The sequence below is a fragment of the Lipotes vexillifer genome, unplaced genomic scaffold (assembly GCF_000442215.2).
Source record: "Lipotes vexillifer unplaced genomic scaffold, Lipotes_vexillifer_v1.1 scaffold694, whole genome shotgun sequence".
Taxonomy (NCBI): Eukaryota; Metazoa; Chordata; class Mammalia; order Artiodactyla; family Lipotidae; genus Lipotes; species Lipotes vexillifer.
The window spans coordinates 465,685-481,631 of NW_006775690.1; the positions used below are offsets into that span (position 1 = coordinate 465,685).

The window sequence follows — 15,947 nt, forward strand, 5'->3', positions numbered from 1 at the left end:
AAAGAGATACTGAGACTGTCAGTGGTGCTACAGTGAGAGGAAAGATACTCCTGAAACTGCTAAATGGTACTGGAAACAATGAATCTCCCCCCACTCCACCCCCATAGAGCAAGTGATTTTCTACTCAATGTATCTGTTTACTTTAGGAATTCATTTGGCGTCAGACAGACCTGGGTTTGAAAAATAACTTTTTAAAGGCCACATACTGTAGAATTACATTGATAGGCAGTGTCTAGAATAGGCATCCATAGAGACAGAAAGTAGATCAATAGTGACCTGAGGATGAGGGCTGGGAATGGGAGTGATTGCAAATGGGCACAAGGTTTCTTTTTGGGGTGATGGAAATGTTCTATAATTAGGTTGTTCTGATAGTCGCACAACTCTGAATTTTCTAAAAATCATTGGGAAAAAAACAAAAATAAATTTCAAACACGTAAGTACATGTCGTTCTACACTTTTCATCAGCATTTTACATATAAGGAAATGAGGCTCAGAGAGTTGATGGGATTTGGAGCCCGAGTTCTGTCCTCATTTGATCCCTGCCACTCGTTCTCCTAAGAGCTAACTACTGTGATGTGCAAAAGTAGTAAATACTTTCCTTACTTACAAGGAGCTTATACTCCTGTAGACAGCAAAACAGGTAAACAAGGCATCTTTTTATGTAACAGCACAAAGTGACTTGGCACTGGCACTTAGAAAACAGGGATGTGTGTAATGAGGTGCCAATCGTACAGTACAGCGGAAACAATACGCTGTGGGTTAAAGATCAAGGTGATGCTGAGCATTATCTGGGCACTTAGTGAGAATGAGGAAGAAAAAACTATAGAATCCCATTAGAGTAAGTATCAGTGCATTCCTGTATAGACACCAAGATGCATGTGGGACTTCTTGGGGGTTAAAAAATGTTCTGCAACCTGATTGGAGTGGTGCTTATATTGGTGTATACAGTTGTGAAGACACATTGAACTGTACACTTCATATCTGCATTTTATTATATGCCAAGTTCTACCTCCATTAAAAAAAGGCATGACGTTGCTAGTCGAGGCCCAGAAAAGAGCAAGGAAATGACTGGAGGAATCTCTGAGAATCTACCGTAGGAAGACAGACTGCAAAAGGGAGTGGGTAGTTCCAGTATTTAGAACATTGTTCTTGTGTCAGGACAAGCAACCCTAAAGCTTCTGCCCTATGAGAGAGTACGCTAGTAGAAAATGGCTTTGGAATCAGAAAAAGGGTGTTTGAATCCTGAGTTCCCACTGGCTAGCCACGTGGCCTGAGTTTGGGTTCTTCATCTATCCAAGGGGTCTTAGCATTGACCTTACATCAAGAGGTGTGGTGGTGAAGAGCAGGATCCTGCAGACACATGTTCTGATTTAAAGGGAGACTGGAATATTTTGAGGAAATATTCCTCAATTTTGGAAACAGTATTGGGAGAGGATTCCCAGCATACATCTGTTCTGTTTCAGATGGAGCCCCAGGTCAACCTAGAACATCATGCTTCCATGATTAGGGTTTCAGTGCCTGAAATAACATTGTTTTTTAAACAGCTTCATTGAGGTATACTTCACATACTAGAAAATTCACCTTCTTGAAGGATACGATTCAGTGGATTTTAGTAGATTCAGAGTTGTGTTAACCATCACCACTATCTAATTTTAGAATACGTTCATCAGCGCACAAAGAAACTCATACCCACTAGCTGTCATTCCTCATGCCTCCTCCTCTACTGCCCCCCACCCCACCCTGCAACTCCCAGCCTTAGGCAACCATTAATCTGCTTTCTGTCTGTGTGGATTTGGCTGTTCTGGTTTATCCATGTTGTAGCACGTATCAGTGCTACACTCTTTTTTATGGCTGAATAATATTCTACTGTATGACTATAGCATGTTTTGTCTAATTATTCATCAGTTGATGGAAATTTGAATTCTTTCCACTCTTTGGCAATTGTGAAAAATACTGCTACGAACATTCTCCTACAATTTTTTGTGTGGAAATGCGTCTCCACTTTGGGGGGCGAGTATAAACCTAGGAGTAGAATTGCTAGGTCATATGAATCCTCTCTGTTGAACATTTTGAGAAACTGTTAAACTGTTTTCCAAAGTGGCTACACCCTTCAGAGCTGTGTGAGGGTTTCGATTTTGCCACATCTTCACCAATACTTGTTACTGACAGTCTTTTTGATTTAGTAGGGCCTGGACTTTGAATTCTTTTTTTGTGGTGTCAGAGCATAGAGAAGTGCATGGTCATTGGGGCCACACTGTGTTAGTGCCACCTTCCACTCATGCGTGCTAAGCCTTACCCTGGATTGGCCTTGTGACCTCTTCCCCATGTCACCCACAGTCTGTCTTCATCCACAGACTGTCTTCATCCACCGTTTCTCACACATGGGGGCTAAACTCGGATATCCTGTCTTTCATCAGAACTGTATGCTAATGTCTTCTGAACCCTAAGGCTGTCTCAGTCTCCTCACAAAAGAAAGTATATAAGTCTAGTGGTCAGAGCAGTGCTTTTTCAGTGGCAAGGAAATAAAGGCTCTGATCAGTGTCTTCCATAATAAGAAAACCTAGTATTTGTTGAGAGTTTATTAGGTGCCACGTATTGTTTAAGTGCTTTAAATGAATTATCTTTTAGAGTGTATCACAACTCACGGAGGTGGGTGACATTAATCCCATTTTACAGAAGGGTTAAGTAACAAGCCTAAGGACACCAATAGTAAGTGGAGTCACGGTTGGATACACATCAGTTGAGTCCAGGCTCAGAGCTTTTATCTACTTGTGGTACTGTCTCATAATTAAATTATAATTGGCTACGCTTAATGGGTCTGTTTATCTTCACCACTGTTTTTCTAGAAGCTAGTACAGTCCCTGGCTCACAAAAGAGTCCTAATAAATATATGTTGAATAAATGAAAGAATGAAGGAATGAAAGTAATTTGCAGTATTTAAGGCCTCTTGTTCACAATTGGAAAGAACCTTAGCCACGTGTAAAACAAGTAGGTTTGGGGCTTCCCTGGTGGCGCAGTGGTTGAGAGTCCGCCTGCCGATGCAGGGGACGCGGGTTCGTGCCCTGGTCCGGGAGGATCCCGCGTCCTGCGGAGCGGCTGGGCCCGTGAGCCATGGCCGCTGGGCCTGCGCGTCCAGAGCCTGTGCTCCGCAACGGGAGAGGCCACAGCAGTGAGAGGCCAGCGTGCCGCAAAAACAAACAAACAAACAAAAAAAACAAGTAGGTTTGCATGTGTGTATGCGTGCTCCCTCTCTTTCATCCTTTAATTATTTAAGTTCTTGTTTATCAGCAAGTCCTCATTCTTCTCCCTTATTCTTTAGTACAAATAGTACAACTGAATTGCTGACATTTCATCTAATTGCAGGGTAACAGATTGTAATGGATTAAAGATTTCACAATACAAACATTTGGCTTGCTCAAAGCGAGGCAGGAGTAAAGCAGAAGGTGAAAACATTTTATTTGAAGAAGTTACAAACAAGATAATAAAAAAAAAATTGTTCCAAAGCATATGATGAACCACCAGAAAAGATGACATTGTAAAAGATCCAAATGTGTGGAATTGGAGGACAGGACAGAACGAGACATTCTCCTGCATTGATGACACTGCTTCCCACTCAAAATCCTCTTTGCTATTTCAATAATAAAGCTACCAGATACAGGCAAGATTGCACTTGTCTGTATCATTTCTCTCACTGTTCTTTTGTTTTCTATTCGTTCCTATTTCAATTCCCACTCCTCACTTTATGCTCCTCCAGTCTATATTCGTGAAATCCATGCTTCTAAACCACTTTGCTGTATTTAAAGTTCGACTGAAAACTCTCACTCTTTATTCTTTAAATAAAAAAGAAAACTAACAGCTACACTAGTTTCTATTAAAACAGATTTCCTTGGCACTACATGTATCCAGAACTTATATCTCTTGATGATTTTCCCCATAGTGACCCATTTGAGAGACTATATAATGATGTTATTGCTCAAAACATTTTGGTCAGAGAATAGAAGTCTCCCAAGAATATCCACTTCATTACTTGATCATAATAACTAAACCTATTTTACTCAGTTGGAAACAGCTTATGGCCATTTCAATCAAACTTACCTTTTAAAGACAGGCCACAACTGAGGACAGAGAGAAGACTGTATTGTATACTGAGAAAGACTTTGGGAGAGAGGGGCTGGAATTCAAAATATGTACCATGTAGGCAGTACAACTGGAATAACTGGGTATCCTTCAACGATGACTTCTTTGAAGGTGGTATGACTCATGCATGTTTGTAAAAGAAAATTTTTATTTTAATTCGTCCAACCGATTCACTTGGAAATACTTATTTAGGCACTTGGGATGTTCCAGGCACAGTGCCAGGCACTGGGGATAGGAAGAGAAACAAGATTGGCAATATCCTTGGACTCACTGAGTGTTAGTCAGTTAAGTAGCAATATGGCAGAGGAGAGAGGGAATGGGTTTGGGAGTCAGACCTAGGTCTAAATCTTTATTCTGGTGCTTACCTCCTGGGTGCACCGGGCCAACGGGGATTGGCCAATCCCAAACAGGGATATGAAGAATGACCCCATAGGACTGCACCTGAGATCATGTGAGATCATGTGAGAAAAGCACTTAGTAGAGTGCTTGGCATAGAGGTGGGGCTGGCTTTCATATTCCAGCTCTTGTCCTTGAGAAGTACAAGTTTTACGAGCTTTATTTAGTGTCCCGCGTTTAGGTTGATCAGTCTGACATAGTAAAGGGACAAACTGTCACTAAACTACATTCAATCTTATTTCTCAGGATACCTGTTCAAGCTCTCGCTCTCCTTCTACCGGGGCCTGTCATTGGCGGTCTTAGCTCCGTCAGTTGGCTTTTGTTCACCTCTTAACTTTTGGAAGGATTCTTAGTTCCCTTCTGCCTATTCAAATTCTACTCAGTTTTAAAGACGAGCTCACTTTTTTCAACTCTTCCACGGACCCTCCCTGTCCGTACCTTTTCTTTGCGCCTAAAACATACGGTACCCTGTAATTTATACTTCAGATCTGGCTCTTTATGAAACTGCTTTTGTTAATTTTCATTATAAATTTTGCTACTGTTATTGACCATTTCCCATATGTGAATCTTAATCTTCCAGTCTATGCACTTTACAGTGGTAATTTCACAGATATTCAATATATGTTTTGAATAAATGAATGGGAATTTATATTCTATTTAATGAATTTTTTTTATTGGAAAGCAAAATCCCTCTGCCTTCATTAAATTCATCAGCAATCATGAGTGAATAATAACATGTTTGTGTTAATGAGTACCTTTGAATTTTAGGGCTTTGTATCCTGGACAGGACCTTTGAATTCTAGGGCTTTGTATCCTGGACAGGAATTCATGCTAAGTATTTATGAAATATTATGAAGAAGAAACAAAAATGCCATAGCTATTTACTGTTTTTTTTTTCTTTTGCCGTGTTACATTTGCAGTGTATTATAATATTTGAGAGGGAAAATATATATGTAGATTTTAATCAGTTGAATGCTGTCAAAGAAAATTGACCAAATGTTGAAATTCCAAAATAAACAGGCCAAAGCTGAGGAAAAACTAATTTGTATCAGTTTGGTTTTGCTCTTTTTTTTTGCATTTAAGTTGAGTTTATAGCTACACTTGGAGGCTAAAGAGACTGAGAGAGACTGTTTCAAGAAGATGGTGAGGTAGAAAGACCGGTGTTTGAATTTTAGCTCTGGCATTGGTTGTGTGAACTTGGACAGACTACTCAGACTTTCCTCGGCTCAGGTTTCTTTTTCCCCTCATTTTGTAAAACAGATTTAATATATGCCACTTTTGAAGACTGTTGTGAAGCTTTTTTGTGGGCACACAGTAGATTCTCAGTAAACAGTAGCTCTTATTATTATTGGTGTTTATAACTTAGGTAGAGAAGTTAAGGGAAGCTTTTAATAAGATGAATTTTGGAAATGAGGGAGCTGGGCTGGAAATCCAGGCCTCTGGGCCATGACAGCTGTGAAGGGGAGGGTAATGAAGTAGGTTAAGGTATGATAATGGGGGAACCATGGGAGGTCGTCAGAGGGCATTTTGAAAATGTCCAGGGTCTCTCCCTCCACTTAATTCTTTAGAGTCTAAATTTATTTTTTCTAGGGAATTCACAGTTAAAAAAAAAAAAGGCCAACTAAAGAATGTTGCTTGCTGTCTGGTTCTACAAGGATTGAGTCATTAGCTACTGGAGTTGCTGACCTTTAACATACCCTGAAAGGAGCTCAGGGTGGAGATCAGGAATGAGGCACTCTGTGCTCTGGGAAAACTGGCAGAACAAGGCTTTCAGATAGTTAGATATTTTCAGGAGAAAATCTTAAGAACCCAAATTCTTGCATCTTCCCATACTTTAAAGCACTAAAATCATTAACTGAGATATCTTTTCCTCGTGGCTAGTAGCAACCTTCTACAGAGATGTGCGTTTGCTTGCCAAACCTCTTTGCCAAGATCACATATATACTAACCTCCCCCCTTATGTCCTCCTGAGAGTTCCTTGGAGCTATCTGAGAGGCTGTCTCTGGGGCTATAGTCCTCAGTTAAGTCCCCAATAAAAGTGAAGCTCACAGTTCCCACGTTTTTATTTTAGCAGACAAATGATACCAAAGTTTCATTTAGAATCTCAGTGAAGTGAGAATTTTTCATCCATTTGTGCCTGAAAAGCCTTTTTAACTAGAAAGGCAATCAAATTACAGTCCTACACACTAGAAGGATATTTCCAGTTATTCTTTCCTATGATGTTTTTAGAAACCACATCATGAAGCTGACAATACTTATTATGTATAGCAATACAGTTATAATTGGTGATTGAAATTCTGACCAAACTCAGATGCAGGTAAACCACAGCTATGGCCAAAGACATATCAAGAAATCAAATGCAACTCTACTTAGTTTAAAGGGAAACTATTATGTTGCACATACCACAAAATGGACACATAGATACTAAGCACACTAAAATATATCATGGTCTTAATATAGTATTATTGAATTGTTTTATATCTATTTTATTATAAATCTGACTAGCAACAAATATTCTAGATACAATAAACTTAGATTTTGTTCATATTCTTGGACTTCTCCTTGGAATGGATTCTTTCCCATTTCCCTCTGGGTGAATTTCCATGTTGCCAGCAGAGACTCAAATCAGAGCTTTAACTAAGTCTTAACTTTAAATAAAAGTTAAATTAAGCTGAGCCACAAGCTCTCCGTGCATCATGGAAACAGGATAAAAAGGTTTATAGAGAGGAAAGAGATCCTGAATAAGCCTTTACCCCTCACCTCCCCGCAAAAAATTAGTGAGAGAAACTCCTCATTTTCATGACCATCAACAAAAACAATTAGAATGATTTTGCTAAGCATCTATACTGCCTCCCTTTGATATAAAAAGACTGAAAAGACAAAAGGGTACTAAATCACTTTCATTGTTTGGTGCTAACATACTTTAATGATGGTTTTTCCGAATACTTTAGACTTCATTTGTAAAATAAGAACACAATTACCATAACATGGACTTTAAAACGGAAGTTTTGAAGCATCTCTCATGTATAATAAGCAGCTCTGCCCCATTCATTAATTCGAAAATTTTTTTTACACCTACTGTGTGCTTGCCTCTGTGATTAAACTTGGTTTCACAGTTGGGAAGATTAGATACGCTGCCTACAGTCCAGTGGGGAAGACAGACAATGAAGAAGTAAAAATAAGTATACCTTCCTGGAATGCTGGGGGTCAAAATGAGTGTCCTTGTTGCATTTCTCTAATATGATAGTTTGTGAGTGACAAGGTAGATTCTTACTGGCTTCCATATTAAAGTTCCTGCACTTAACCTTTTATGAGGATTTCGTTCAGGGCACTAATTTGTTGTGTGGAGATTCTTGGAGGGCGTGAGCTACCATCTGACTGCTAAGTATACTTAGAAACAGCATCAGTTCTTTAATGATCCTTGGACAAAGGTGGTATTTTATACTGTTTTTAGGGATTAAAAAGTAGTAGTGGGAGGCATAGGGATGAAAAATTAGGAACAAATGCTAAAATAAAAATGGTCTAATTGCTTTGAAGATGTACTTGATGCTGGGGTACAGGACTGATACAGTTGCTGCAATGATCATAAATAAAATTCATTAATTTTAGGGATTAAAAAGTAGTAGTGGGAGGCATAGGGATGAAAAATTAGGAACAAATGCTAAAATAAAAATGGTCTAATTGCTTTGAAGATGTACTTGATGCTGGGGTACAGGACTGATACAGTTGCTGCAATGATCATAAATAAAATTCATTAAAAAAGAAAATGGAGTCATAGCTATTGATCATAATATTTGAAGTAATTAAGTGAAAATATTAAAAGAATGGATTTACTCAAAATATCTGGAGGTTGGCTTCAGGTTTGACTTACGGATGACATAAATATTCTTGAATGATTAAAATGAAGAAAATCTTAAAAAGTCACCAGGTAGCCTGAGGCTATACATGTTAGAAAACTTTTGCCAGTGAAAGAACTGTATATACTGATTATAAAGGATGATGTTTGAGGCCTTAACCTGAAAAGGGGGAAAATTAAGACAACGGTTTTATGCGTAACCATCTCTCGAAACTCAAAGGACTCTTGTTTTAAAGAGACAGAAGGAGGGCTTCCCTGGTGGCGCAGTGCTTGAGAGTCCGCCTGCCGATGCAGGAGACGCGGGTTCGTGCCCCGTTTCGGGAAGATCCCACATGCCGCGGAGCGGCTGGGCCCGTGAGCCATGGCCACTGAGCCTGCGCGTCCGGAGCCTGTGCTCCGCAAATGGGAGAGGCCACAACAGTGAGAGGCCCGCATAACGCAAGAGAGAAAAAAAAAAAAAAATAAAAAAAATAAAGAGACAGAAGGAGGAGAAAGGTTTAGCTGTCTTGCAAGGTCAGATTCCATCTTCACCTGTTAGCAGGTGGAAGGGGAGTGGGTCATCAGTCATGCAACAGTAAACAACGAAAAACAGGCAAGCGAACCTGAACTACTAGCAGGGGAGGGGACTTGGATCGCGTTAGTCATAAAAACCTCATCAAGGCAGGATGGAAACTTCAGCACAGAGGTTTTCTCCACGGGCTAGAATCTAACAGTGGGAGTTATGTGCTCGTCGAAACTCTTCTGGCCTAATTTCTCTCTTCAACACCCCCTGTGTTTCAAACATGTGCTTAGTAACTTTTAGATAAGGCTCCTTTCCAGTTTCTCCCCAACTGCTCGCATATTTAATTGCTCACTAAGATAACACATAATCCTTTAACTTAAGTAATTGCTACATCATCTTATGACTTTTATATTTTTGAACTTTGAACAACAAAGCCTACCCCATGCTATCAACACCCTGGGGTTGGATCCTAGTGGGCTGTATTTAACGCATTTAAATCCAAGTATCTCCTTGAACAGACTATTAATGACTAGCGGGTCAGTTCACTCATTATGACATTAAAAAGAAGATTTAACACTTTAGAGGGAAGCAAAACAAAAATCTTAAACAAAATTGCTCATATAAAATGGAAAAAGAATTTTGTTTGAAACCGTGAGAACTAAAGTCAATCTAAGACTTCAGTTTATTCGAACAACTATAATTTTCTCTAGTTAGTGAACAGTAGCATGAAAAGACAGCACGTTATCAGTGAGAAGTAATTCTTTAGACGTAAAATGTAATTGGAATCTTATTTATTAGGAGAAAGTTTATACCTGCATCTAGTTATCCGAGATACTTTGTAACATCTGTTTTATAAGGTTTCCTATATCATGATAAAAGGAAATAGTCACTCAACTGAAAACCAAAAATTATTCCCAAGTAGATACCAAAGAGGAAAGGCTCCAGGGTTTAAAAGTACAGTTATAGAATTATTTCCCATTAAAAATCTCCAGAGCCATTCAGTAAGTACAGTGGTGATGAAGAAAAGAGTAGAGCAATACACTTAGAGGAAAAAGAGTAGAACAAATAGGGAGATGAAAGCACAAGAAAGAAAGGACACAAAAAAGAGTGGTCAAGAAGAAAGAATGGGAGATCTCTTGCTTGTTGAATGTGTCAAATAGCAGGCTCCATGCTAGGTACTTTATACTCTATCCTATTTAACCTGTAAAATAAGATAACGTTAGACCACTTACTAGATTAAAAAAAAAATACTGAAGTTTAGAGAGCATAAGTGACTTGTCTAAGGTCTCTGAGCTAGTAAATGGATCTGTAGGGATTGAAACCCAGGAGTGTTTGATCTTAAAGGAAAGACTTTTACTAGAAATCAGTCTAGCTGGCAATAAGCAAGGCAAAAACTGGAGTGAGGGAGAAAAATGAGGCAGCACTAAACTCCATGAAAGCAAGAGCAGTGTCCACCCTTTTCACGTTTCTTTTTTTTTTTTTTTAAACACCCGGTACAGTTCTAGGAATATAGCAGTACATAATAAACGTTTGCATGGTGAATTTTTTTTTTTTTTTTTTTATAGTAACCTGGCCAGGATACAGTGCAGTGCTTCTCAGGAAGAATCATTCCATTTACTTTTAAAATGCAGCCAAGTCAGTGTTAAACTCCAGGGTTGGCACTGGGAATGGTCAGTCTTTCTTTAAGTGTTATCCACAGCTAAAAAGCAACTACATATAATTTCCTGCCTTTTGCTTCCCTTTGCTTGGTTTTTGCGGTACGCAGGCCTCTCACTGCTGTGGCCTCTCCCGTTGCGGAGCACAGGCTCCGGACGCGCAGGCTCAGCGGCCATGGCTCACGGGCCCAGCCGCTCCGCGGCATGTGGGATCCTCCTGGACCAGGGCACGAACCCGCGTCCCCTGCATCGGCAGGCGGACTCTCAACCACTGCGCCACCAGGGAAGCCCTGGTGAATCATTTTGAATAAGTTGGATCACAAAAAAAATCTTTCATAGGGAGAGAAGATGAGGAGGTAGAAAGTTATAAAAGAGAGAAAACGGGCAAGTCACGGGGTGAGAATAAAAACGTGATTCTTTTTGGGCAGTCTACCTAAACTTGTAGATTCTAGCGTCACACCTGTCAGCTTAGTGTCAAGTATCAAACTCTGCCCGTATTCAAAGAATTTTTTAAAGAAGAAAATGGCTTGATGGATTACATTTCCTAACACAGACAAAAATACTTGCCAACTTTTCAGACGCCTAGGGGTGTAGTCTTAGAATCCCATACCACTTGATAGTGACCAGTTGGAGGGGAGGGACATGAGCCATGCCCTCTGGACAGGTGGGCTTGTGAAGGACAAGTAGGCCCTATCTGGATACTTGACCAAGAAGCCAACCAATAATCAATTAACAAAAACCTATCAGTTAATAATACTTGTTATGGTCCCACCCTATCCCCCAGCCACAAGGAACTTACAAAGTCAAATATGTCAATAAAATATAAAAATTCAGTGAAACAGCTCACTACTTGGTTAAATGACTAGCAACATTATGATTAAAGGATTAAATGTTTTTCACACAGGTGTTGCATTTTAATATAGATATTGGTCCACTCATGGGGAAGAACTACTTTAAAAAGTTGTAAAACTTAAAAACTCCATATTATCCTTGGGTGGTTCTGTCCACAGGGGCAGTAAATCTATTTCAATATCCAAGAATCTAATTTTGACTAAACTTTTTCCTTCCAAAGAAAAAGCAGAGCTTAACTCAAATAATTTTGACTCGTTTTTTTTTTACAACCAAGTAATAATTTTAGAGCACTAATAAAATTCAATTTCAGTATAGTAATAAATAAACCTGTTCTAAAACCTCACTTAATAATAATAATGGTCACAGAAAACCTTAGGTTGAAAGGATTCCCAGGTGATGTTCTTGGCTGAGTTTCCCTGAAGGCTTGGGTTACTTTCTGATTTCCCTGGTGGCCCCAAAGTGACCACACCTTACAGAATCCAAGGCGTCTAGTGATCCTAAGTGACAAAAGCTGTTGGCAATCCCTTGGGTAATTATAAACCCATGTTAGGAACAAAAAAAATGGCTGGAAAAGGAGTCGCTTTAGGAATTCAGAGAAGCTAAGAATTGTTTGCTTTTCTGGTATTGGCCTGTTGAGGCACTGGCTCAGAAAAGCGCTAGTGTCAGGCTGGCATGGCCTAATCAAATAGAATTGATTATTATGCAGTTTAAATGCACTAAGGATACTGAAATTCCCTTCTTTAAATCACAGAAAAATCCTGGGCTAACCTATTAAAACTGGGGCGAAACAATGTGAAGAATACTGTAAAAATGTGAGTCACTTAAAAAGTGGATTTAATATCTGCCTTTGTGAATTTTATTTGATGTTTTACCCATTGTGCTCTGATATCTTTAGGAGAAGCAATGAACTGTCTGTAATATGCAGAAATATTCAAGCAAAAAGTACCATTTCATTTCTATTTAATAGCTATATAGTCTATGTAGAAAACATAAAATCTTTGTGGAAAAATACAAAGGATAAGATGACTTTTCACTGTCCTTTTAAAGAAGCAGATGTGTGTGTGTGTGTAATATTTTCTAAGCTTTTAGAAGTGGTGTGTGTGTCTGTCTGTCCCCTCAACCCCAGGGAATTATCTGTAGACCTGCAGAAATCTTTGTTTTCTTTCAAATAAGACCCAGAAGACCAGTATACTTTTTTACGAGGTTACGCAATCCCCTGACCCTATTTTGCCTGCTGTCAGAAGCTGGAGGGCCACATCACTCACGTCACCCCAGCAGCTCTCAATAGGTTAGTATGAGAGTAGCAACTGGTGAGTACAGCGTGTCACATTAGAAATGCTAATGTTTTTCTTACCTCTTCCTTCTCTGCACTTTGCAGATCACGCCACTCCTCAGTTACGTGACCGAAATCCACTGTATTCATGGGGACTTTAAATTCCCCAATGATGTCATGCTTGGAGAAACGATCAAAATCATAGACAGCCATCACCAGAGTTTTGCCACCCAATTCCGAATACGGCACCTAAATAAAAAGATGAGGACAAAATATCTGGTCACAAAAAATGCTTAAAACATGTTACCTGTTTATAGTCTTTAATTTTAATATTTATGTTGGATAAACACAACAGGGAGATACTTGTGCTTTGGGGTTTTTTCCCTTAAATTGAATCATTTAACTAACTGCTTGGGGCTTAAATTACTTGGGAGAAAATGAGGACTTACCATAGTGATTTATCACTTTATCCCAAAGTTCTAGAAGCTGTTAGTATTATTAATAATAGCTCATACTATTAGTCATGCTAGAAACACTTCAAGATTAATATAAGAATAAACCAAGCCAATTGCACTTGACTATATAAATAAGTTTTTCTTGTAGAATATTTTGTTGTTATTTTTATGATAAGTTATACTGTCAGGGTGCAACTTACTCGGGTAGATAAGTTGTTTCAAAATTTCTACTAACTCTTTCATTTTTAAAAAAAAATTTATTGGTGTATAGTTGATTTACAATGTTGTGTTAGTTTCAGGTGTACAGCAAAGTGAATAAGGTATACATATATATATGTCCACTCTTTTTAAAAAATAAATTTATTTTATTTTTGGCTGCGTCGGGTCCTCGTTGCTGTGCACGGGCTTTCTTTTAGTTGTGGGCAGGGGCTGCTCTTCATTGCGGTGTGTGTGCTTCTCATTGCGGTGGCTTCTCTTGTTGCGGAGCACGGGCTCTAGGCGCATGGGCTTCAGTAGTTGTGGCACGCGGGCTCAGTATTTGTGGCACACGGGCTTAGTTGCTCTGCTGCATGTGGGATCTTCCCGGACCAGGACTCGAACCCATGTCCCCTGCATTGGCAGGTGGATTCTTAACCACTGCGCCAGCAGGGAAGCCCCCCACTCTGTTTTTAGATTCTTTTCCCATATAGGCCATTACAGAGTATTGAGGAGAGTTCCCGCTCTTTCAGGCCATTTGGATGTCATAGTTTAATGGAGCAGTGATATATGAACAGGCATGCTAGGAGTCTGCAAGGACTTGAATGAAATTCACAAGGTGCCTCACCTATTCCTTAAAATAATTTACTGATTGACAAGAGCTGACTAGAAAATTGCTGTTTTGAATATCAGAGATGCATTACAATCTAGATCTTGAAGTTGATTCTTAGGTACGACACTGTTTAGGATGAGCAGTGGCAAAAGGCCAAGTACTGATGAATTCTCCAGCTGTTCAAATATAACTGGGACAGATGCTATGGGTTGGGATATTTATTAGTGACATTTTTAATATTCAGAGAAAGCAGAGCAATCCAAGTAAGCTACACTTCAGTAACCGGGAAGAAATGCCTAATTAGGAAATTGTTTAGACTTGTATTGAAGGTTTGATCAATTTTCAGACACTTGCTATTATTTTATCAGTGTAAATAGTTGTGTTATGCTCCAGCAAACATTTCTCAATTAACTCTGTATATTAAGAAGGAAAGGAGGAGGAAGAATATTTGACTGCATATATACAAGAAATTTTGGTTTTTCCAAAGAGTTTTTATTTTATATCATTTGTCATCTATTTGGAATCAGATTAAAATACTATGATTAAAAACTAGGCACAACACATTTTCTACTTTAGAGTGAAAAAATAAACCCTTCCAACGAACCAATTTTGAAAGGAAGAAATAAGGAATTTTAGAGTAGGGATGAACTCTTGAAAATTTCATCTTATTTCTGAAATCTCTCTAGATTTTTTGGTGATTGTACTGAAAGGGTATTAGTCAAAAACTTGAGCTTGAGGTCAGACAGGTCTGGGCCTGGGTTCCCCCTTTTTCCCACTGATGGCCCTGGGACCAGTAAATAAACCTCGGCTTTTTCATCCATCAAAAAGTGATGATAACAGTGTCTATTTCACAGGGGCTGGCTGAGGCCAAACGAATACATGTAAAGCATTTAGCACAGTGCTGGTACACAGTAGGCACTTAATAAATATTTACTGTTTGAAAGACGAGTAGCTCTTTCAAATGGTAGTTTGTTGTGGAGAAAAGAAGGAGCATTTCATTTGGGGCATGTCAAGTTCATGTTCAGTGGATTTGAACTCAGTTTTAAAGCCAATCTCTTTAAACTGTTTTGCTTCCATTCTTGTATCATACAGCCTATTGGCATTTAAGATGCATAATCTATAAGGCCTACAAGGAAAAATTAACTAGTTCTCTAGAAACGGTGGTATATTTCTCAAATCTATCAAAATATATTGTACTTTGGATTGATTTATGATGTGATCAACACTCCTGAAGTAAAATGGAACCTATTAAATTTTATAGGCAATTTCAAAATCTCAATGATTATAATTCTTGAGGTTATAGACATTACTAAAAATTATTAGCGATACTTTTTTAAAAGAAATAACATATAGATAACTCAAAACAAAAACAAAGCCCCACAGTATTTCAAATAATTTAAGAATGTGCTGAGTAAATTGTGGTTAGAAACTACTGACCTAAATTAAGATCAATACACAGTCAAATAGAAGGATTGTAATTACCTTTTGCGATATTTTTTTGTTTTGTTTTCACTGTATGTCCTGTGGTATGTTGACCCTAATGATTAGTTCTTCATAAGCTGGTTTTTACTGCTACTCTAAGTTAACTATCTGGGTTTAGAAAAGTATAGATTTTAAACAGAGTTGCTGACAGTAGATGAGGGATTCTTTTTTTTTGTCTTAAAAACTCTAATTTTAGAGTGAATAGAAAGACACCGCTCTTTTACAAAATTGGAAACAAGGTTCATGGGAATGACTCACGCCCTCAGTTTCATCCATTTATTTCATACCAGGATGTTTGCTAATGTCAGGTGCGTGCTATCGCTAAGGCTGACTGGTAGACAGGTGATTCTGAATCTGCCCCTTGGCATATTCACAGACATGTATTGTTTTAAGTAATGCATTTCAAAAAATTTCACGTGTTAAACATATCTACCAAAAGACTGTTTTTATGCATGACTTCACGATGAGAACTACAGAGACTACTCGTATGTGCAGAGATGCCTGAGACCTGCCAAGCACCTTTTCCTGCTG

The 15,947-nt window shown here is 38.8% G+C and overlaps 1 protein-coding gene across 2 annotated transcripts in view; it reads right to left on the bottom strand.

The window, feature by feature from the left end:
- The window catches only part of SYT1 (synaptotagmin 1), a 195,236-nt gene that overhangs the window by 119,720 nt on the left and 59,569 nt on the right, over window positions 1-15,947 (bottom strand). For both annotated transcript variants that reach the window (XM_007450159.1, XM_007450158.1), the window contains exon 5: window positions 12,753-12,920. In XM_007450159.1, the coding sequence (XP_007450221.1) occupies window positions 12,753-12,920 (168 nt within the window). The remainder of the gene's footprint in view (window positions 1-12,752; window positions 12,921-15,947) is intronic.